The following is a 23232-nucleotide window of genomic DNA, read 5'->3' as shown; positions in this document are numbered from 1 at the left end:
TGGGAGGCCTGACACGGAGTCAACACACCTGGTCTCCTACCCTGATGAAGGCACTTCAGGGATATAACACTCCAGCTATATTCTACACCTCTTCTTTGAAATTGGAAAATTCTTCAAGCAAAGTGCTAAAAAAAAAACAAAAAAAAAAAAAACTAATGTCTATTTACAGTAGCTGAAGCAATCATTAGTTTTTTGCTCAACATCTGAATGAGCCTCTGTAAAATAAACATTTTTGGGTTTCATTCTTCACTTGCTTTTACAATTTAAAATTAACTTTAGAATCCCACACCCCCACCCCTCAGTATTTCGGCTGCATGAGCTGCTTGTCAAATGTTATTGCGGCTGAAATATTTACCCGATTCCAACTCAGAATCACATTTACGGAAAAAGGTCCATCTTAAATCAAAGGATACGGTTTAGTATTACAAGTCCGGCACAGTTAGAGTTCTGAAGAAGAATGCAGAAATATATTAACCACACTGGACTAGGTCATGTATTGATATTTAGGATAAATGAGCCTTTTTGCCTTTTTTCTCAGAAAACATTCCCATTTGCCATTATCACCTGACAAAGACATGGAAAAACACATTTTCTGCTTAAAGACGCTGCTGTGAATCAATGACTGACCTGATTGCATTCATTATGTTACTGGCTGCAGCTGTTTAACATTTCCAGAGAAATGCTTTTGTTGCAAAGGATTTATGAATCACTGGGAGATGCAGCAGGACTGAAATGTCACGAGAAAAGGTATTTATTGCATTTTAAAACACCAGCGTTTCCAAAAGGAGCTAATTGTAAATTCAAGTGTAATTGTTGTGACATGATTACATTATCTGCATACGTTTAATGCATCACACCATTTCGTCTTCAGTTCTATAGAAATACCAAAAATTATGGGTAAAAAGACCAAAACCAGTTTTGGCTCCCTGTCAACATACAATAAACTTACATCCAGACATGTATTATTAAAATCAAAACAAAAATATTTCAGAATACAAAATAAGCTGCATCATTTTTCAATTGAAATTCCGACCTTGCAAGAATAACAGAAGCACACAGTGCCTATACTTCAGCGTGAGGGTTTCACACTCAAAACACTCCGAAGAGTGTGGCGGGAACACGGTGAAGTGACCCTCACGGAAAGATGCGTATATGCGCAGCAGCTGGGCAGATTGGCTAAAGGGGTTTTAAATAACGTCGACAGTCATTCCCAGGTCGTGATTGTTGGTGAACTGCATTTTGAAGTCGGACTCCTGTTCCTCGAACAAAATGAACTGAAACAAACAATAAACAGAGTATAAAACATGCAGTGTAGGTCAGACAAAATGAAGCAGAATAGCATCTTGAGAATGTTGACACTATGTGGTAAGCAGAGTGCTTATGAAGACATTGTGAGCGTTCGATGCATTCATTTCTAAAATCTATGATCGCTAAGTAGCCCAGACGTACCTGATTCATTCCAGTCTTGAGCCAGGGTCCCGGAAGGTAAAGAGTTTGCTGCGGCCCAATGGACCAGTACCGCCCAAGATTCTGCCCATTCACAAATGCCACGCCTTTCTTCCAGCCCTGTAGATGCAATTAGCATAAAACCTCCATGAAATATTTCCCAGTAACAATCAATTCTTGAAGCATTTTGAATGACTTTTGGCAAGTATGTCGCATCGCACTGCCCGGCGTGCGACCAGCAACAAGCCGGCGTTAGTGATGCGGGGGGGGGGGGTGGCAGAGGCGTTCGTGTCGGTCTCACCGGAATCTGTATGAAACTGTCTGCTGGGTACCCACTAATGTACAGCTTTATCAGGAAAAATGCTGGGAAGGAGGGAACTTTCGGAATGGGCTTCCAGGACCCGGAGCTCAGTCTGACACACGGAGAGAAATCAGCCGCAGATTAACACTGGAAGGACCGTGGCCTAAATCTGTCCTTTTCGTCTCGACACACCTGCTTCTGCTCCATTTAAAAGCAACAGCAGGCCTGCCCAATAAGTAATACTTTAAGTGACATTAGAGCAAATGAGAAAATGAGAGAAATGTATATAAAACATACCAAATCATAAATGCTCGGCTGATAAATGTACCCAAAATTACAAAAGCACCCTGATTAAAAACTAGGGAAATTTCATACTTAACTAAATTTAATACCCCTTGTTATTAAGCAGCTTATAACTCAGCAGTTGCGGTATTCTCACAGTCAGTTCGGAGAATAGGATTCATTTAGAATTAGGACCGAAATAAAAACCTCAAATTACTAACACCTAATAATGATTCTGTCACAGGGGCTCTCTGGACATGGTCACCTCACTGCAGCCAGATGTCAACGTCAAGTAAGCGGCCGAGCGATTACGCTGTAGCCGCCGATGGTGGACGCACGGTTAAAATCAGACCTTATGGGTCTCTCCAGGGCGTATAAACGTCCAAAGGAAGAAGGGGTGTGTTAATCCATGGCGGCATGTGCTGACAGGCACAGTGTTTTTTTTGTTTTTTTTTTTAAATCCATTTAACTGAACAATACAGTCCTGTAATAACAATACTGCCATTATCTAAAGCAGAACCTTATCATAACTGGTAGAAATGCTGCAAATAGCACACGCACCTTTGAATAAAGTCCGACTTCATGTCCAGACTGTACATTCTGAAGCCTTTCAGAGGCTCCTTGTTCAGTAGAATATCACCAACCAAACCTAAAAAGGTATCACACTTCAGGACTTTAATGAAACACAATGCTGAGTATTACACTATTATATCGTTACATTAGAAGACCAGATAAAAACGTACAGCGATAAATTCGTTAGATACAGAGCAGGGATATGGACAGATAATTATGAAGCTGAGGAACGCGGGATGGGAATCTGACTACATAATCTTTCTTAATTGGTTATGTGGAGCACTTTCCATGCACCATTGTTTGCCCTGTTAAATGAAATCCTTATCATATTCGAACATCATGCGATCTGGGACCGTCTCCAAAACCCATACGAGAAGCTCAAAATACAAGATTTATGCTTAATAATGTCCTGGTCTTAGCGAAAAACGCTCTAGGTTCTTCCGTTATAAGAATATAACTCCCTGATGACAGCCTCACAATATTTTATAAGTTTTTGTAGTATTTCATTGTTTGAACTAAATAGCAGTTTTTAAAATAGTGGGGGGAAGGGCGGGGGGGGGACCGCTTGTGGCTCGGCCTCTGTGCCTATGATCGGTAGGTCATCAGTTTGAGCCCAGAATTGGCAAAATAGTCACGTCTGTGGGCCCTTGAGCGAGGCCCTTAACCCCCGGCTCCATGGGCACCGCAGCAGGTGGCTGCCCTTCACTGCCAAGTTTGCTCTCACCTACATATGTGTCTGCGTGTCATGGAGAGCAAGATGGAATAGGTGAAAAGTGATTTTCCTTACAACAGATCAATAGAGTGTCCATCCATCCATTCATTCGTTTTCTGAAACCACTTATCCTGTTCAAGACTGTGGGGGGTCCAGAGCCTATCTTGGAACCAATGAGCGCAAGGCAGGGAACAACCCAGGATGGGGCGCCAACCCATCACAGGACACACTCACACACCATTCACTCACACGCTCACCTATGGGCAGTTTGGCAACTCCAATTAACCTCAGGATGCTTTCAGACTGTGGGGGGAAACCAGCATACCCCAGAGGAAACCCCTGGATCACATGGAGAGAACCTGCAAACTCCACACACGGAACCCTGGCAGAGACCTAAACGCTGGTTCTAGAGGTGTGAGGCGACAATGCTAACCACTACGCCACCATACCGCCCCCAACAGAGTGTCATTATTATTATTATTTAGCCAGCAAAAGCAAAATAAGCTAAACTGTATCAGAAACTATTTCTTATTTCTTATTTATGAAGTGTGCGTTGGAACATCTTATCAGAATAGATTTCGAGTTTATTTTTCCAACCATACCTTTACGCTGGTCATCAAGGTCTTTCCCATAGTTCACTCGCCCACAGTTTTCCACAAGTAAACTTAAATTCCGTCTGCCCTAGAGTTGAAAAATAACATTTATTCATGCTTTAGGAACGGGCTCTGTAATGTAATACCACGGATTTAAGGTTAGGTGCCATCACACGTGTAAAGGGAGATTCAGGAGCGCTGAATCGATGATGCTGTCGATAACTTTCACAGACCCGTGTTCTTGCAATTGCAGCGTGAAGGTTTTGGTATTGGGGTTCCCCATTGGGAGGTCAAGAGCTTCATGTTTACATTGTGTGGAGAAGCACATTCATCTGCAAAGGTCTACAATGGGTGTGTGACATGAGAGCATCATAGGTGTAATGATGTAAGACAGGATGAATAGACTGAAAGACAGACATATAAATGGATAGACATATAGATATATAAACATATAGTTAGACAGACATATAGACAGAGATAGACAGGTAGATATACCTTCCTGTTAGGAACTATTATTTCTATTGTGTTGTAGTCAAGGACGCCAATGAACTGCCTGTCCATGAACACCTACAATGGAGACAGATATCTTTATTGTATATTCAGGAACAATGCGTTATATTCAGTGGGTGTTCAATGTCAAAATCTTCCATTCTTATCGCACCACTTGAACATTTCTGCTCCGAGCACCAGTCAAACTCACCAGGGCTCTGTCTCGCACGTGGTTCCTGGAGTTGAGCATTCCTCCGCTGGTGATGTTGGTCTCGTACAGCGTGTATCCATAGGACTGTCCGTTGCCGTTGTTCACCGGCAGGTTCTCCATATTGATGGGGTTTTCTGACTGATGAGGCTTGAGGTGGCAACAGAGCACTGACTCAGTGGTGATTTTCCCCTGATGGCCTCGACTGCAATGGACCCAAATCTAACATTGTCCACACCTACAGTCCAGTACAGAATCTACAAATATTCCTTAGTCTTATAACCATTTAAAGCAGTTAAAGCAAAGTGCTTGATTCTCGGCTGGGGGGTTGTGTCTGAGAGAAACAACCTCCTCCATGGCCTCACTTTTAAGAGCAGCCTGAGGGCCTGAATGGCACTGAGGGGCTTAATGAGGGCAGTTGGATATACCCCACGTTGGAGTTGGAGGGCACTTGGAATTACTTATGCCGTGCGGACGCACCACGTCCTCATTCCGCACGTGACACGCGCGCCGCCTCCTCATGCCGCGCGTCATATGCGCACCGCCTCCTCATGCCGCGCGTCATATGCGCACCGCCTCCTCATGCCGCGCGTCATATGCGCACCGCCTCCTCATGCCGCGCGTCATATGCGCACCGCCTCCTCATGCCGCGCGTCATATGCGCACCGCCTCCTCATGCCGCGCGTCATATGCGCACCGCCTCCTCATGCCGCGCGTCATATGCGCACCGCCTCCTCATGCCGCGCGTCATATGCGCACCGCCTCCTCATGCCGCGCGTGATGCTTGCACCGCATCCTCATTCCGCGCGTCACGCGCGCGCCGCATCCTCATGGCGCGAATGAAATATGACGGTTAAAAGGTTCAAATACTCCTACTGGTCATTACTTTCCTTTGAACAAATCTATGGACACACAAATGAGAACATTACATTTAGGGTAGCCATAATTATGCTAATTCATTAAACTAAATGGTCTGGATGGATAATCATAGTTAGATAGGCATCAGATTGTTATTACTTGGCAGACAGTTCATCACCCACCTTCTCCAGAAACTCCAAGATGTCCCACAGAGGAAGATACTCATGGGCAGAAACCGGCCTGTACACCTTCTTCCACTGAACGGCAGGCATCATGGGTAAATTGCCATCTAAAAATGCACGATAAAATGCAGGGAGAAGGAATCCAAAGTGACAGAAATGGGCCACACAAACCGGGAATCATGGCAAATCTCCCAGTATTTCCAGTACAAACAAACAAAAAAGATAAACAGCCAATATGGCTGGCAAGGTTATCAAATCAGCACTGTTGAAACAGATGTCGCTGTTAATTCAGTGCTGAGGCCAAGACAATGACATTATACTAAATTAAAAAGGTAAAAAAATAATGGAATGGAAAGAGGAATTAACCACATATGGGTACCAGGGCTGTACACAGGGGCACTGAATGCAGCTGAAAGCTGATTGGTCGCTCCTCTGTCACTCACTGATACAAAACATATCACTGGCTAATGATAATTTTTATGCGAGTTATGGCCTCTCTTATGCCGCCGCCTTAAACATAGAAACGCCTCTGATGGCAATATCTGAAATAAAAAATAAAAATAAAAAAATTTACCAAGAAAACCCCAGAAATGATTTCCAAGGACATCTGTGAGGCTTGACATTAAAAGCCATATAATCGATAGCAGAGCAAACTGGGAGGAATAGATGCACTGACGCTGAAGTGCTGAACACTTCCTGTCCGATTCTCATGTGCCCACGGGGCACAGGAACTAAATACCAAACCGATAATCACAGCTAAATTAAGAGGCCCGGTAAGAATGCCTGACTGGAGCTTGTCTTCAGGACCAAGTTAAATTGATGCAAATTAGTTAAACTAATAAGCACAAGTGTGGACGGCTAACGATGCCAGTCTGCAGTAACGTAATGGAGCAATTGCAGGAAGTTGATTTAGCCATATTACACAGAAAGACACATTTAAGACACATTTGCAGGCCAGCACAGCCATAATAAGCTGTTAAAATATCCGAGTCAAATTTTAAATGAATGGAGAATGGCTTAGTAGCAACAGCAGGATCAATAGCTATATAGTCATAACTAAATAATTGACGAATTAACTAAATAATTGACAGAATCCCAGTATTAGGCTGCAAGACACTGTCCCAGATGTGGAAAATGGAGTATTAAAAACGATGATTGATTTATTTTTTTTTCTTTAAATGTCACTAAGCAGACTTAAGAGTCTGACACGTCGCTAATGGCTACTAGCGTGCTAGCGTGACTCGCTCACGACGTCACGCGTCCGAGCAGAGGAGGCCGCCGCATCTGATGGACGGAGCGATGCGTCATGGCCGCAGGTGCTCACATCTCCACGGCGACAGAATGTCCAGATGCTTCAGTCTGAAGATGCCTACTGAGTCATTCATTTGTGGGTTACCACACCACCCAGCCGGGCTGGTTTAAAAGGTGTCCGACTGGCAGAACTTCGCCGTGCGACTGTTAACGATTTAGCCGTGCCGGGAGGCTTGGGCAGGGTGAGGATGCCTTCAGATCAATACAGACCCTCGCTCTGGGGAGAGACAGACCTGTCCATCCAGAGCGCGAGCTGGCGCTATAGGACCTGTGTCCTGTGTTAACCCATCACCAGCACTGCTACAGGCCAAGAGGCGTGAACCTGAAGACCTGACGTAAGAAAATGCAACTACTTCGTAGATTACAATCACTACTAACATCGATATTATCAATTATTATCATCATCAGTATCACTACTACGCTGGGAGTGTCCCTTCTCCAAAAGTCCAACTGCAATCACCAGAAATTAAAGGTCTTTTTACACTAATTATAAAGCATAGGACTAAGATTGCTGCCTTGGAAAAGTTGCAACGTAGCGCTACGAGAATGATTCCTGGTCTTAGAGGAATGTCTTATGAGGAGAGGTTAGCTGAGCTGAATGTGTTCAGCCTCGAGCAAAAGAGACTAAGGGGGGACATGATTCAGGTGTATAAGATTCTAACAGGTCGGGATGCTGTTCAACCAAATGGCTATTTTAATATTAGTTTAAATACTAGAACTCGTGGCCATAAGTGGAAATTAGCGGGAGAACGTTTTAACACAAATTTGAGGAAGCACTTCTTTACACAGCGTGTAGTAGGAGTATGGAATAGTCTTCCTGCTAGTGTAGTGCAAGCTAAAACCCTGGGTTCCTTTAAATCAGAGCTAGATAAGATTATAACGACTCTGAGCTATTAGTTAAGTTCTCCCCAAACGAGCTTGATGGGCCGAATGGCCTCCTCTCGTTTGTAAAGTTCTTATGTTTCTTAATGCTAACATTACATAACGGTATTTCCTTCTGAAAAATGTTATGTTTTATAAAATGCAAAACTGATTATTACCTCTTACAAACTCATTACTTCATGACTCCTACATGGATAATTCTATTAAATGATACCATAAAACATCTATTACTTATATATCTTATTCACGATCTACAAATAAAATGTGACCTGCTTCACCGCTATTAACATGTTGTTAGCCTATGACCAATAAAGAAATGATAATTACAGAACTAATAAAGATTAGAGAGTAAAATAGCTCAATTCATAAGCAGAATTGCTCCAGATATTCTCCATAAACAAAAGATATTTTTTCTCTACTAGAATATGACCCGTGCCATTTTTCATTGCCAAATTTTATCTAAGATTCCCACCCCCTGGGTGGCATTTTAGATAACTGACTATAGGCTTATTACACACCATAACAGGCATATCATAATTAAATAATGACCTGTGAACATGGCAATGAAAACCGAAGTGTAGTTTTCCATTAAAGTAACACTAAGATGCCTTGTGGTGTGATGATTAAGGTATTTTTAAATTCCCCCTTTCATGCATTCAGGTGTGATATGCACACACCCTTAATCTTAATAAGCATTTAGAGGCGGCGGCATGCATAAAGACAAAAACTGAAATTCGCCTCCCATTCACAGTGCAGTTCAGGTCAAACAGCACCGACGGCTGTCGAAACATTACGAACGGTCGAGCTTACTGTGGAACCCTGCGAACAGCGTCCTCAGACGGTGGTATTTCGTGGTGTAATCGCCGGCTTCAGAAAGAGGCGCGTTGTAATCTGCAAGGAAAGCATCTTTCAGGGCAGCAATTAGGGCCGATGCGAGAAGCCTCCTGCTTCGGTCCCGGTGGTGCTGCTGCTGCTGGCTCAGCACTTTTGCATCCCGGCTGAAAACGGACCTAATTCGATCTCGGCGCCCTGTCCGCGGCCGCTCAACTCGCAAAGGAGGAGTTGCCATGGCGAATTCACAATAGCTTAAAAGTGCCGTGTAGCACCCACACAAAACAATCACAGGAGAGATTCCTGTTTATGTTCTCTGACAATTTACAGCCGACGCCACCTCCATGCAATTACCAAAGGGAATAAGGAAAAAAATCTGTGAGAAATGCAACTGTCAGAGTAACACTTTGTGCTTGGAATAAATAGCAGTTATGAGTAGTACTCTGATTAACTCCAAAAAACGTGCACATCCACGGCGGTCTTCATCTCCGCTCCCATTAGAACGGAGCTTTCTGCAAGTTGTAGTTCTGAAAAGGTGTAACAGCGCGACCTAGTGGCCATTAAATAAAACTAAGCTTACGCGCAACCAAGCCACCCCATCCATTTTGAATCAGGGCTTGCAACTCTGTTACAGGAAAATTCCAGATTATAGAAAGATGAGGAAAAAGGCATACCATAGCTAGTGACCAAAGGCTTGTACGGGTGGTTGCCCAGTGCCCCGTTCATGAAGCCGAAGTTAGTGCCACCGTGAAACATGTACAGGTTGATGGACATGCCTTGGTTCAGGATCTCCATGACGACCCGCATCATCTCTGCCGTAAAGAAGAGGACCGTAAGACAGCCACACCTACACCTCCATGCGGGGAGGGGTCACCCAGGTTAGGAGTCATGACTTTCATCAATTCACTATGTCCTGCTCTCCCTCCCCTTATATTACTCTGGGAAATCTTAGTGGCAGGGAGCCAGTCATTAAAGTACATAATATGAAATGGCTGACAGCCGCTGATGATAGTGTGCGGCTCAGCAGGTTACTGAGGTGGACAGTTCATGTCCAGAGAGTAAAAATCCAGGCCAAGATTTTGTCTCAACCAACCAGTTGAGTATAAAGAGTCACAGTTACAGAGTACTCTGGACTGGTTGGTTGAAACAAAATCTTGGCCTGGATTTTTACTCTCTGGACTTCAAATATTCACCTCTGACAGGTTAGGATACTGTGCCTGTATTCAGAAAGTTGCAGGTTCAAATCCCATGGTTGGCAGAGTGATTTCACTGCTGAGCCCCTTAGCAAGGCCCTTAACTGCCCATTATCTGAGCCTGCCTTCTCAAACATGTAACTCACTTCGGAGGAAAGCATCTACTAACTAAATAAAAATGTAAAGGATGATATGGCAAAAAGCAGACAGAACCAGAACCAGTATACTTCTTGGAGATCAGATTGGCAACAATATGGAACATTATAAGCATATGGGTCGGTGTTTCTCAACCCGGTCCTCTGGGACCCCAAGACGGTCCATGTTTTTGCTCCCTCCCAGCTACTGGTATGGAGCTACGAGAGAACGAAAATATGGACTGTCTGCGGGACCCTGAGGACCTGGACTGGAAACACTGATATAGGTATATTATGGCAGCAGAATTCTAATTTACTGCTAAGCTCATCTCAGTAATTCACATTCTCATCAGCAATGTTGGTTGCAGATGTTTATCAGATTGCATTATGCACAGATTGTCGGCACAATTCCCTTCATTTGTACTTGAAATGATTAAACCACTTAACAGAGAGAGCTGAAGCGCAAAAAAATAATGTTTTCAAAATGGATGCCGCAGCGCTGCACTGCGAAATTCAGTAATCAAATGACACTTAGAGCAGCATTTGTCTGGCTGCTCCAGGAGAACCCCTTTGGATTTCTTGCTCCAAAGGCCCAGTAATGGCCAGCAAATGCACTGGCAGAATGAGGCATCCCATAGCGTGGTTGATGATAATTTACTTTGACTCTTGAATTGAGGCAAAGTGTCACTGGGAGTTAAAAAAGATGGGAGGGGAGCATGCGTCTCATGCAGACCATACAGAAGCGCTACCTTTCTGTGTGAAGACACCAGCGGCATGAACAGACAAGTGCCTTAAGGAGCATAATTATCAAAGCAAGGTTTAGCGGCTATGTGAAGCATCCCAGGTGTCCTCGGCTCACCATCTGCATCATAGACATGGTGCAGACCACCCCAGTTGTCAAACCACCCAGACCAGTATTCCATCACCAACTTCGGCTTCTGGGGCTGCAGATGAACAGAAAGCGAAAGTGAAAGTGTGCAAAGTGGGAGAGAGAGAGAGAAGAGAATGAGAGAGCACACCATCCTACCGGGAGAGTCACCAGCCGCATCGTTATACTTAGAACAGTCACAGAAATACGAAAGTGCCCAAGGTTGTTTCCAGCCAATTTTTTATTTTTTTTTGCAGCTTCAGGACGAAGACGTGCATCTGCAATAAGTCGCCAGCCGTCAGCTGATGAGGGGGTCTGAAATTCTAAGATGTGGGTCTCGCAGATGACTGCAGAGATCTACAGCGTAGTGGCTAATTGCTCAGCATTCCCTGCCCAGTGACCTCATTTTGACCTCTCACCAATTTCCACTTCGCCGGCTCGTTCCTGGGCTATCCCAGTTCTTACGCTGCTGTAATCCAAGCATTGAATTTGTTTGTACCCCAATGCCAATGAATGCGGCACAGACAATGCAAACATCAAACAACAGGAGTACTGGTTAATAAAGGATTACTCTGCTCACCTGTAAAGAATCCAGGTGTCGGATGTCTGCAGGACGTAGTTTCTGGAAGTTCAAGGTCTTCAGGGCTTTTGGTGGAGAGAAGATAAAAACAGAACCGCACTTTGATCTCATAAGAAGAACCCACACGATGGCAATAAGAAACTGGTCTCATCCTCTAAGGCTGCGTCTCAGTACGACTGATCTGATTATGGACGATTAAACCCATCACATGTCTTGTAGGAAGAGGAAGCTGGCAGAAAATCCTGTTCAATTCAATTTAGTTTTATTAGTATTAGTAGAATAGCGTATTTTCACAATATCACATTGTTTCAAAGCTCTTTGCTGTGCAGAAAACTGTGTAGCAGATCAGCTCAGGCACCGAGGGCATCGGCCGTCCCCTGACACAGCATGGCGGAGCCGCAGTCACATGCATGGGAGCACCAGCCTGCACAATACCTCCATTCACAGACCCTTGATCCAGACCGTTCCGGTTGTCCGACGTCAACAGCAACTCCCTGACTCCCCTGGACACCAGCGCCTGTCAGTGGACAGCAGACGTCTGTCCCACAAATCAGGGAAGTGCCGTTCGGCTGGCATGTCCTGAAGACAGTGCCCAGCATCTCCTCACGTTAAACCAAAATCACGTGCACCATTAACAAAACAGAACGTAACGGCGCTACAACAGTAACAAACCTCTTTAACGAAGGACATATATCTGCCATCTTTTGCATAGGATCCATATTCATTTTCCACTTGAAATGCAATGACGGGGCCTCCATTCATGTACTAAAACAAAGACCATAAACGTAACATTGACAACTGGACAGTCACAGGCTTGAACGAGTCTTTTGTTAACAGGCCAGCATGGAATTCATTACCGAGGGACCATAGAATATGATGTTGTTCACGCTTAGTCAATGGCTGCAGTGAACCCATCAGCCTAAACACATTCCGATTACCTTACTTGTGCAATTCTGATGATTGCATACCTGGACTAATACGAATGAGCCGAATATGTTCTTTAGCTGTAGAACTTCCGTAACAATGGTTTTACACAGAGAGCTCACAGGACTGTAAAATAAGGTAGTCGTTTACACCATTGCCACCTGTAACGGGACGACTCTGGGGATGAGCTCATCGAAGAAAGAGCTGACTGCTTTGGTGAAGCCAGGATATGTGGTTCTTAACTTCATGTTCCTGTCACGCAGGAGCCAACTGGAAGGACAGGGAAATGGCATAGTTTCAAAGTTGAGTTAGATTGGAAGAAACCAGACATTTGGGTTAAGATTCAGGCCTGGGCTAATACTACCGTTATATCTGAGGGTTAAAGAGGAAAACATCTATGCTACTCTGAGAGGGTAAAGGGCCTCCACATCCCTCCACAAACACACACACACACACACCAGGCTAAATTCTCCACAAAAACAAAATTTGCAGCACTGCCACTGTGGATACACATCTTGACCTGTTTTTCTGAGAGGACTTCCTCTTTTCAAAGAAGATCAATTTCAAAGATATTTTATGGTATAAATACATTAGCAGTTCTTTTAACACAAGCAGCAGGGCTGCAACGAATATCTCTGTTCATTTTGATAAATGAATTAAAATGCATTTTTGTAATTTAAAAAACAGGCATTTGTTTGGACAGGAACTGGGCATTTCTGCATACGCAGGAATAAAAGAACCGTCCATTTTCAGTCCGCAATCACGCAGAGTGGCAATGACTGTGCTGGGCATCACGTCAGTTATCTCCGAAGCATTCATAGTATTAATCAAAATAAAATATTTAAATGAAATAAAATTATAAAAAATGATTAGTAGTAATAATAATAAAACCAAGAACAATCATCCCAGCAGGCTATGCTCTGAACCCCGCATCAGTAATGACCCCCCCGTACATAGCATTCCTAATTAGCAGTTCTAAAATGGACAATTCCAAAATGAAACTTTATTTACAATGGATTGATAAATAAAAAAAACTAAAAATATCAATTTTCATCATAACGTACAATAGTCCCCAAAAAACCTTGATTTTACCCATCAGACTGCAAACACCCCCATCACTAAAGTGTAGTCACATTGGTTTCACAAGTACAACAAATAAGCAAAGGCTGTACGTTCAAGTTGCTAAAACTAATACCACCTGACTGTCATCTCCCTGTTCAGAAATCAATGTAAGTACAAATATAGCACGTCAGCGTCCTGCTCCATTGACTGTTAGACAGGCAGCTGTAACTTAAACTGCAATCCAATCCAAAACAAAGCAAGAATGAAATGCGAAATCTAAAAACAAAACTGGACAAAGATCACCATACAGGGTTCAAATTACTAGTGGTTAACTTAAGCTTGGCTTCCTAAGTTATCAGTGACTATGCTCACCATTTTGTTTACAATATAATGTTGGCATTTTTTAAACATTACATGCCACCACCTTCAGCTATACCATCATGACCCAATCTGTGGCACCTGTCCTTAATGCTATATGAAAGTGTGAGATCCTGGGATGAAATGTTCACCATAATTGGTATGCGATGAGAAATCTCACCTAGGCAAGCCCCCGAGCTCCCACTCTGAACAGATGTAGGGTCCTGGACGGAGAATCACCCAGAGTCCCACCCGGGATGCTTCCCTGATGTATTCCCTAAGACGACAACAAAGAAGATGTCAAACCAAAGGCACTATGACATCAACGGCAAATCACGCCGACTGTCTCAAGGCTCCAATAGCAATGGGACCGTGTTCCTTCGCTAATGAGATGCTCGCCGTGCCCAAATACATGCAAACTCCAAAACAGGATGTCAAAAGATTGATCCTATCAAAAGGACAAGATACTAGCTAAAGAAACTAGCTACATAAGGAAATTCATTAAATGGGTCGTATCTCGCTGCAGGCAAAATGCTACGGTCTAGAAGGAAGAGTGTATTACTGCCCAGCTGGAGAAAAACAACAGGCATAATGACCTAGAACTCAACACGCCTCTATGGGAGATTTTGGACAAACCAAAGCACGCGATTTACAGAAAAAAAAAACTGCTGATGGATTTAATTAGTTCAAAATCTTTGTTTTGATTTTAACTTTGCACAACATCATTACATCTCTTCTGGGAAAGATACATTACTTTGTGAGAATGTCAGTTTACTTTTTAACGCTGCAGCATAATCCTCGGCGTATACAAACGGTGATTAAACAAGAGACTGAGTTTGTCTGTTTCAGAGCATTGAAATGGGTGACTAAAAAAAAGCACAAGGTCAATCTCACTCCAGTTCCAACTGCCAGTTGAAGTTGAAAACACCTCTTTCTGGTTCATGCAGATTCCATGCCACATACCTGGAAGAAAATGGATGGATGGATGTTATGTACAATGATACAATATATTTCACTGTAAAATGTATAACAGTAGTCTAATGCTTTTTCATTGTTCCCTCGTCCTTCGGGGAGGGTAAAAAGCACGATTTTCATTGTTTCGTCATACTTTGACACATAATATTTGTCCATTGCTATATCGTGTCTTAAGAATTAGGCTAAAATGTAACTATCCCTTTAATTTGAGTACAGTACTGTATAGTACTGCATATTACTGTACAATATGCTTTATTGCTATTATATTTAATACTGGAAATGTCTACTTGCATGTGATTTATCAATTCAGCCTTACCATATGTATGTACACGAAAATCACGTTATATATGGGGTCTGTGGAGTGGGCTAGTGGGCAGGCCATGTACTTACGTGGTGAGAGTATTGATCCCACAGGCCTTCATCTTCAGCATGCGGTCACTCCAGTAGGCCCTGGGGACGCGGAAGTAGTGCATGGATCCCCCGAGGATGCGGATTGGCTCTCCATCCAACGTGAACTGGGACGAGTTGGCGGTCAGCCCTACTCTTCTCAGTGGCGCCTCCTTTTGGGAGTCTCTGAAAAAAGATGGAGCAGCAGTGCTCCCCAAAATTAACTACTGAAGGGATGTTTCTCATTTGAATTCAATTGCAATTGTGACAACAATCGGTGAGAAAGTGCTGCTATTTATAATGAAAATTAGCAGAGCACTGCATTTCGTACAGGTTGCATGTCGGTTTAGCAACCCTTGCAACAATACAATCACCTCGACACATTTTACCCTTTTAATCATAATACTTTAGGAGAATCCTATAAAAGTGCAAAATGTCCGCATATCAGCAAAAAATGTAATCAGAATATAATCTCGAGCACAAGCTACAATGAAAACACATGAAGATCCTTAAACGGGTGACACTATATGCATAAATATGAAGCAAATGCAGAAACAGAACAATAGTAAAAGTTAATGCAGGAGGACCTGGTCAGACAATGGGTTTCGAACTTACCTAGAAAAGCGCCAGATAATTATCCCCAGGATCCCCAGAAAAAAAAAGATGCGACGCCGCTTGTAAACATGATGCAAGGTAAAAATACTCATCGAGCTGTCACTAATATTGCGATTTGGGAGTGAAAAGCAGACTGAGCTATAATGTGTTCGGGCATCTGGCGTGATGATTCACGCAGTAGGAGGTTAATATTTTCCGGAAGAGCCGGAACCTTGAAGTGCGGATTGCGCCGCCCACGGTGAAATGCCAGGCGCCAGGTGACACTGCGTGATATCATAAATTAAAGATAAATTAAAAGCGATCGCAACCAGAACAGCTAGTATCCGCATCTGCTGCGCTTGTTTTCAGTCCGAGGATATCATTTATTTCCATGTAAATGATTCCCGCCTCAATTCGGTATTAATCTAACACATGCGACTGCTTGAATAAAAGAAACGAAACTTAAACTACAGGTTTTGATGTTTATTAATGGGTTATTGTACGCAATAGCCCATGCCTTACTCACAACGACCACCGACAGCCAACTACGAACTTCTTCCCGAAGTTAAGTTTCTCTGCGTGGCTGCCCGCCCCTACGCGGCAGTAACTGGAGGATGGTGAAGAGTGACAGGCCGCCCTACCAGCGAAACGCGGCCGCCGTGTTATTATCGCCTCATTCACACCAACTGTAGCTACAGTAATCTTGTATCGAATCAGTCGAATTAATTTAAAATGTTACATTCGCCCCAAAGAAAATACAAAAACAGTTTGTGCGTGAAAGTTTAACAGACAATGTAACCTTGTTACAGTTCTAACTATATATATTACTTTTGATTTGTTTAGCAGTAACAACCTACGTATATTCTGCACATCATGAACTGCAAATTTTATAATTTGCCCTTGCACAACTACAACCTTGGTGAGGGGGCGGCAATGTGGTGCAGTGGTTAGCACTGTTGCTTCACACCTCTGGGACGCAGGTTTGAGTCTCCGCCTGGGTCACATGTGTGCGGAGTTTGCATGTTCTCCCCATGTCGTCGTGGGGTTTCCTCCAGGTACTCCAGTTTCCCCCCACAGTCCAAAAAACATGCTGAAGCTAATTGGACTTGCTAAATTGCCCGTAGGTGTGCATGTGTGAGTGAATGGTTTTTCTTGCCTAGTTTTATTTCCAGTGCTTGCAAAACCAATCAATACTAATCAGACCAGTAGCAAGGCGATCATTCAGACCTGCCTGATCTATAAACCTGGTCAAGCAGATTAAAACCATGTATCTCACCACGAGTGTAACAGGTTTGCCAGCTCTCACGCATCTAGCTTGACATGCACGCTTTCAGACTCTCGTGCTCACGCCAGAAATCCTGCGGCAATGTACATCATTCCATTATAAACCTAAAATTAGCTACATCAAAAGCGTTGAGGTGGTTTGGTAACCCTACCGCCTATATATTTACCGGGTAATGAAACTCTTACATGCATGTAAATGTGTGTGCATGCGTGCGCAGACTTGTATGGAATCGAAAATCTCAAACAGGTGTTGTGCCGAATTCTGCACCCCTGCCGTGAAATGCACCCCCTGTCGGGAGCGCGCACCGCTCTTTTCTTCTATTCGAAGTGGGAAAATACGTAGTTCTGTCAATCTAAATATGCAACAGAAATATTAAATTGCGTTTGCACATTTAGAAGACCACTGTCCCACTTCACGAAGGCTGCATTTAACCCATATAAAACTGATAAACTGTGACATGTAAACGATGAGCTCCGAACGAGAACGTAGGTGATTTATTTGTCTCGTCATCAGTTTACTAGTTTGAGAACAAGGAAGTCCTTCGCTTTAAGAATCAAAGCAAATTACACAGTATTATTCCCTATACATATCTAGTAATGATCTTTTTCCACAATGAAGAGAGTGTTCTGGTACAGTGATCCGAAATACCTAAACAAAAAAGATATTTATCTTTATGACGGCTAATCTGGCAGGAACTTCATTTCCATTCTCCCCTTTTATTCCATCACGAAATGCTGCTATCAAGCGACATATTTAAAGAAATAGATAATAATTAATTAATTTCATGAATGCCATATCACGTGCAGCGCGGGGGTGAGGGGGGGGGTGCATTTTACGGCAGCTTACTTGTTTCGTATTTAAGAAACTGGCTCAGTACCTGTGCTATTAGTACCTTACAAAGTTCGCTCTGTTTATTGATCTTGATCTATTGTGCAGGTTTATGAAAAGCATATTAGGAGGAGGTGAACTGACAGGAACATGCAGGGGTGGAAGGGGGTGTGTCCTTTAGCATAAGGGTATGCACCCTTTTTAAATCTATCTGCTAAGATAACAACATTAGGTGCCCTGCCGTGAATGGCACCCCCCTGTATCTCTGTTTCTGGTGATTAGATCCCAAAATGCTTTGGACAGTACACTCTGTATGGCAAAGTGTACTACCTGAGCAAATTTCATTTATGTAGGACATTCATACCCAGAATTCAAAGGGGGTGCAATTCCCGGCAGGTACCCTGCCGTGAATGGCACCCCCCTGTATCTCTGTTTCTGGTGATTAGATCCCAAAATGCTTTGGACAGTACACTCTGTATGGCAAAGTGTACTACCTGAGCAAATTTCATTTATGTAGGACATTCATACCCAGAATTCAAAGGGGGTGCAATTCCCGGCAGGTACCCTGCCGTGAATGGTACCCCCCTGTATCTCTGTCTCCGGTGATTAGATACCAAAATGCTTCAAGAATTCAAAGGGGGTGCAATTCATGGCAGGTCCCCTAATGTTGTTATCTTAGCAGATAGATTTAAAAAGGGTGCATACCCTTATGCTAAAGGACACACCCCCTTCCACCCCTGCTTGTTCCTGTCAGTTCACCTCCTCCTAATATGCTTTTCATAAACCTGCACAATAGATCAAGATCAATAAACAGAGCGAACTTTGTAAGGTACTAATAGCACAGGTACTGAGCCAGTTTCTTAAATACGAAACAAGTAAGCTGCCGAAAAATGCACCCCCCCCCTCACCCCCGCGCTGCACGTGATATGGCATTCATGAAATTAATTAATTATTATCTATTTCTTTAAATATGTCGCTTGATAGCAGCATTTCGTGATGGAATAAAAGGGGAGAATGGAAATGAAGTTCCTGCCAGATTAGCCGTCATAAAGATAAATTATCTTTTTTGTTTAGGTATTTCGGATCACTGTACCAGAACACTCTCTTCATTGTGGAAAAAGATCATTACTAGATATGTATAGGGAATAATACTGTGTAATTTGCTTTGATTCTTAAAGCGAAGGACTTCCTTGTTCTCAAACTAGTAAACTGATGACGAGACAAATAAATCACCTACGTTCTCGTTCGGAGCTCATCGTTTACATGTCACAGTTTATCAGTTTTATATGGGTTAAATGCAGCCTTCGTGAAGTGGGACAGTGGTCTTCTAAATGTGCAAACGCAATTTAATATTTCTGTTGCATATTTAGATTGACAGAACTACGTATTTTCCCACTTCGAATAGAAGAAAAGAGCGGTGCGCGCTCCCGACAGGGGGTGCATTTCACGGCAGGGGTGCAGAATTCGGCACAACACCGGCAAACTGACCCAAATTGGCGACCCTGGTGTAATGACCCTTTAAATCCTAGCCTCACGTGGAGGTTTAATTTTCATTTGAACGTGAGACGGAGTTTCTAAAGCGAATACCGTTTAAGCTCAGATTCCCCGCCCCCATCCACAAAGTAATTTTCTCTGGTATCGAATAAATTTCTTCTAGTGGCTTTGTGTTCTTTCTTGGGTGAAAGGAAACCGTCAATAAGTGGAAATTATTGTTTGCAGACACACCTTATTGCGCATACAATAGGAATACAGAACTCCACAGCAGGATAAAGGATATCTGGAGGACGTTCCGATTCAGCTCCCTCTTCCTAAACTGCTACAGCGGCGTTATTCCCAGTTCGTTTGCCATTATAATCGACCTTGTCTGGGTAAAAAAGGGGTTCTTGTTAATGATAATACACGCCGCATAGACATAACTTCTCGCTTAATTTTTTCCTCGCTGTTCTAAAAGTCTATACATAAGTCACATATCAAAGTTTAAAGTTTTCATAAGCTGATAAACCAAGTTCTGTCACTTTATTTTAAATTGAGTTGTGTTGTAATATCATTTGGCAAAATCGAGCCGTTCTCTGTTTCCAATCTAACTGAATAATTTTCTGACAACCAGTAAGTCCAAATAAATGATTCTAGGTGGGACAGTCAACACCCAAATAAAATCTGATACGCCGTGAAACTCGAACCCCTCTTTCAGTTTTAATGCCCCGCGTGATGAGCGTGTAATGGCAGTAAGCGATAGCTAATTTGCATTTAACCAGCTGTACTCCTGCTGGTAAATGATTTGCACTCTAATGACGAGGACTTCAGCCTCTCAACCTCCGTGACTAAGAAGATGCAATACCGTTCGTCTGATTCTCGTATCCTGATCCATATGGCCTGAAGAGCACTGTCCTGTCATATTGAATCGCCTGCTCGATTCCATTAGTCTTATGTTCCAAACGCTGTTCCCAAGCGTTCAGAATTTACATCTAGAAACGTGAAAGCCTTTGTGTTAGGGTATGAGCAGCGTAATCATGTGTTGTGTTCGCTGATGGTGTCAGTGCTATACGTTTTAAAATTTGCTATTGGGATGAATTGGTTGGAGGTGTAAAATAAGCTGCCGTGGAAGTGTACGTAAAGAAAACGTATACAAAAACATACGTAAATGTCAACGTATACAAACGAGGAGGTGCTAGCATCAGGTATCAGCAAAACGCTATTAAAATTATACTGTCTCATTGTCCTACCACAACTAAGCGACCTCAGAATTGTTTGGGCATGTAGGTTGAGAAGCATTTTGTTTACCCCCGTATAGAAAGCTTGCTATCAAAATGACAAACTGAATACATGTAACTAAAAACAAATGGGACTGAGTTCTGATAAACTGCATACATCCTTCTTTGTAATGCGTTGTTATACAACACATACATGTATTAATAAAATGCATTTACATTTACAGCATTTGCCATCTTCAAGATCTGACCAATGGAAACAGGTTTGTTGAGGGATTTAAATGCTGGTTGGCTATTCATCGGTGTCAACGCATACGCAACAGCCAATCCAATACTTGATGAGTGGGATATTTCCTGCAACTGGCCACCCAATACTTCCTCAAGGATTCAGATGTACGTAAGCAGTGTACGTTACATTATTAATGCTACCAAGCATGGGCAGTGACAGACAGTTTTCCTGCGGTAACCTTAACTTACAGTTAGACACGGATACTGTGGTATTAGAAACCTATGTAGTATTAAAGTTGGATGCATGAATGAAAGTGTATTGTAAAATGAAAATAAGCAAATAGTGGAAAACGGTGAAGATCATCAGAAAGCTGTATGCCAAATGAATCTGTGAAACATAAATTATAGAAACTCAACGGAAAACATGAAAATTAAAACTCAAGTTTCCTGTCGTTGTTAACACATTTGAACAACGCGGAGGCCTTTATGGTTGGTGCAAGATGTGTCGATTCAGCAAATACTCACCATTCATGTTGTTTCAATACGTTATGATTTTACAGCACCATCTATAGGTCAACCTCGAAATACTTTACTTTCGGGTGGGCACGGATCTTGCGTTTTACTGTATAGTTACCTAATAGACAAAATTAGAATCTAAATCTGAAAATTCCAGCTCAACATTTTAACCCAATAAGTGTTGTTAAATGCATTTTAATGAAAGTGACTCCTATATCAACATAGTTACTTATTTCCGTAGCTGTTTATAAAATAACTGAACTCACCAGCGCCATTTAAGATGCAATGTAGCAAAACCCAGCTACTCTACGCCTGAGGTTACTGCATAACTCTGGGTGGAGTTAAATCACGGGCGGAAAAAGTAAGGCGAGGTTAAAGTTTATTGCAAGACACTGCACATAGTGAAGGAATAATAGTGGAACCATTAGCTTAGGCTCCTCAGTGTAAATCGGAGTACAAAAGGCGAATTTACCGTTCAGCAAACGCATGAAGTATGTGCAATTGCTATTTAACCCTAAACATGACGTTTGTCTCGTCCTCTTTCATTGTGTGACACCTTTCATATCTTTTTTCTAGATTTTGCCGTGCAGCCCCGTCCCTGACCAAAGCGGGAAGCACAGTTATTCTGGATGCTCTATAGTGGCCCACAGGGTGAGTTAACTTGGAAAAAACTTCTCTTAACAGACAAGTAAGTTACTGAAATCAGCGGTTTTTATGTATTTCTTGCAGGGCTAACTAACGCGTTATATCAGCGAGATTTACTAGGCCGTTGTTATGAGACGTATGTGGGTATGTAAGGAAAATATATTTAACGCATTTAAATAGAAAATTTGCATAAACTTACAATTAATCGTGGAAAAAAACGGAAGGACACGTAGACCGTCTAACCCTGATGATTTTACGGGGTAGTTTCGACGTCCCGTTTGTATTCGTAAAAGCATTCATGAAGTAACAGACGATGGAAATTATATTATGATTAAATTATCCTTCCTTTTCACTGTAATTTATTACAGCGTATACCGGAACGTAATATACCCTCTAAGGGACACCACGAATATCCCCAATCTTCCGAGTGCTCGCTATCCGAGCGAAACACATACAAACAGTCCGGCGACGACAGCAATACCAGTCATCCACTAGGATTTAGGTGTGTGCAGCTTTGCCAACTTTGGTCAGCTGCCTGGCGTGAGATTTTCAGTTCTAGATAAATCTGCACGCTCGTTTACATGCATGTAAATAGTCTGTAGGGTTTGCAAACTGGCCCAACGTTTTTGATGTAGCTAATCTTAGGTTTATAACGGAATAATATAGATGTTCCATCGGATTTCTTGCCTGCGCCTGAGAGCGTGAAAGTGTGAGTGTCACGCCAGATGCGTGCGAGCTGGCAGCCCTGCAGTTGTTCACTCACTAATTCATGGATTGTCGTTAAACCTTGGTGTTTATGTACGGCATGTACAGGTCCATAGGGGTGAACCATTGCATCTGAAGGCCATCATAGAAATGACACCCTCAGGTGTACAGCAGAAGGTCTCTGAACTGGCAGCCTTGCCTTATGGATCCATGTTCTTAACGAGCGTGTTGACAGCAGTTTCAGCATAGCTCTCTGTGCTCCTCATCGAGTGCTTTGTCATTCAGGAACTACACCGAGGAAATGGCAGAGAATATGAGACAGGGGTTGACTGCTAGCTCGTCCCAGTTCACGCTGGATGGAGAGCCAATCCGCATCCTCGGGGGATCCATACACTACTTCCGCGTCCCCAGGGCCTACTGGAGTGACCGCTTGCTGAAGATGAAGGCCTGTGGGATCAATACTCTCACCACGTGTGTAGACAAAGCACACCGTTACACCACTGTCACACTAAAGCGCCCAGCTCTTGGCATGAACTGCTTGGAGTCCCTTTGTTCTGCTCTTCACCGTTGCTGCA

The 23232-nt window shown here is 43.0% G+C and overlaps 2 protein-coding genes across 6 annotated transcripts in view; one reads left to right on the top strand and one right to left on the bottom strand.

Moving 5' to 3' along the window:
- Positions 1 to 735: 735 nt before the first annotated feature.
- LOC125711435 (beta-galactosidase-1-like protein 2) lies at positions 736 to 21625 on the bottom strand. Of its 4 annotated transcripts, XM_048980317.1 has the most exons (19): positions 15764 to 16334; positions 15152 to 15334; positions 14681 to 14749; positions 13968 to 14063; positions 12529 to 12637; positions 12116 to 12208; positions 11879 to 11960; positions 11444 to 11508; positions 10855 to 10939; positions 9343 to 9480; positions 8648 to 8728; positions 5645 to 5751; positions 4608 to 4754; positions 4403 to 4474; positions 3917 to 3995; positions 2591 to 2678; positions 1748 to 1859; positions 1450 to 1566; positions 736 to 1274 (listed from the first exon to the last, which is right to left on the bottom strand). In XM_048980317.1, exons 1-19 carry the CDS (start codon positions 15853 to 15855, stop codon positions 1188 to 1190), a joined length of 1902 nt encoding a protein of 633 aa, XP_048836274.1. In that variant the 5' UTR covers positions 15856 to 16334; the 3' UTR covers positions 736 to 1187. The 4 variants fall into 4 exon arrangements, with proteins under 4 accessions (XP_048836274.1, XP_048836277.1, XP_048836276.1 ...); XM_048980320.1 differs by lacking the exon at positions 15764 to 16334 and adding an exon at positions 21574 to 21625 and having other exon boundaries at positions 1450 to 1859; XM_048980319.1 differs by lacking the exon at positions 15764 to 16334 and adding an exon at positions 21317 to 21533 and having other exon boundaries at positions 1450 to 1859.
- Positions 21607 to 23232, top strand: part of glb1l2 (galactosidase beta 1 like 2) — a 9681-nt gene continuing 8055 nt past the window's right edge. The window contains exons 1-3 of one of the 2 annotated variants that reach the window (XM_048980321.1): positions 21607 to 21798; positions 21884 to 21995; positions 22943 to 23128. In XM_048980321.1, coding sequence (XP_048836278.1) covers positions 21937 to 21995; positions 22943 to 23128 — 245 coding nt within the window. In that variant the 5' untranslated portion in view covers positions 21607 to 21798; positions 21884 to 21936. The remainder of the gene's footprint in view (positions 21799 to 21883; positions 21996 to 22942; positions 23129 to 23232) is intronic. The other variant, XM_048980322.1, reaches the window with a different exon arrangement.

Source organism: Brienomyrus brachyistius, chromosome 17, assembly GCF_023856365.1.
Source record: "Brienomyrus brachyistius isolate T26 chromosome 17, BBRACH_0.4, whole genome shotgun sequence".
Taxonomy (NCBI): Eukaryota; Metazoa; Chordata; class Actinopteri; order Osteoglossiformes; family Mormyridae; genus Brienomyrus; species Brienomyrus brachyistius.
This window is presented reverse-complemented; position numbering and strand designations above follow the sequence as displayed.

Excerpts from the sequence above, each read along its gene's own strand:
- LOC125711435 (XM_048980316.1), bottom strand. The coding sequence starts at position 15,855 with ATGAGTATTTTTACCTTGCATCATGTTTACAAGCGGCGTCGCATCTTT. Across the intron at positions 10,940-11,443 it reads GACACCTGGATTCTTTACAG|CCCCAGAAGCCGAAGTTGGT; the intron begins GTGAGCAGAGTA and ends GTTCATCTGCAG. Across the intron at positions 4,475-4,607 it reads ACGTGCGAGACAGAGCCCTG|GTGTTCATGGACAGGCAGTT; the intron begins GTGAGTTTGACT and ends TCTCCATTGTAG.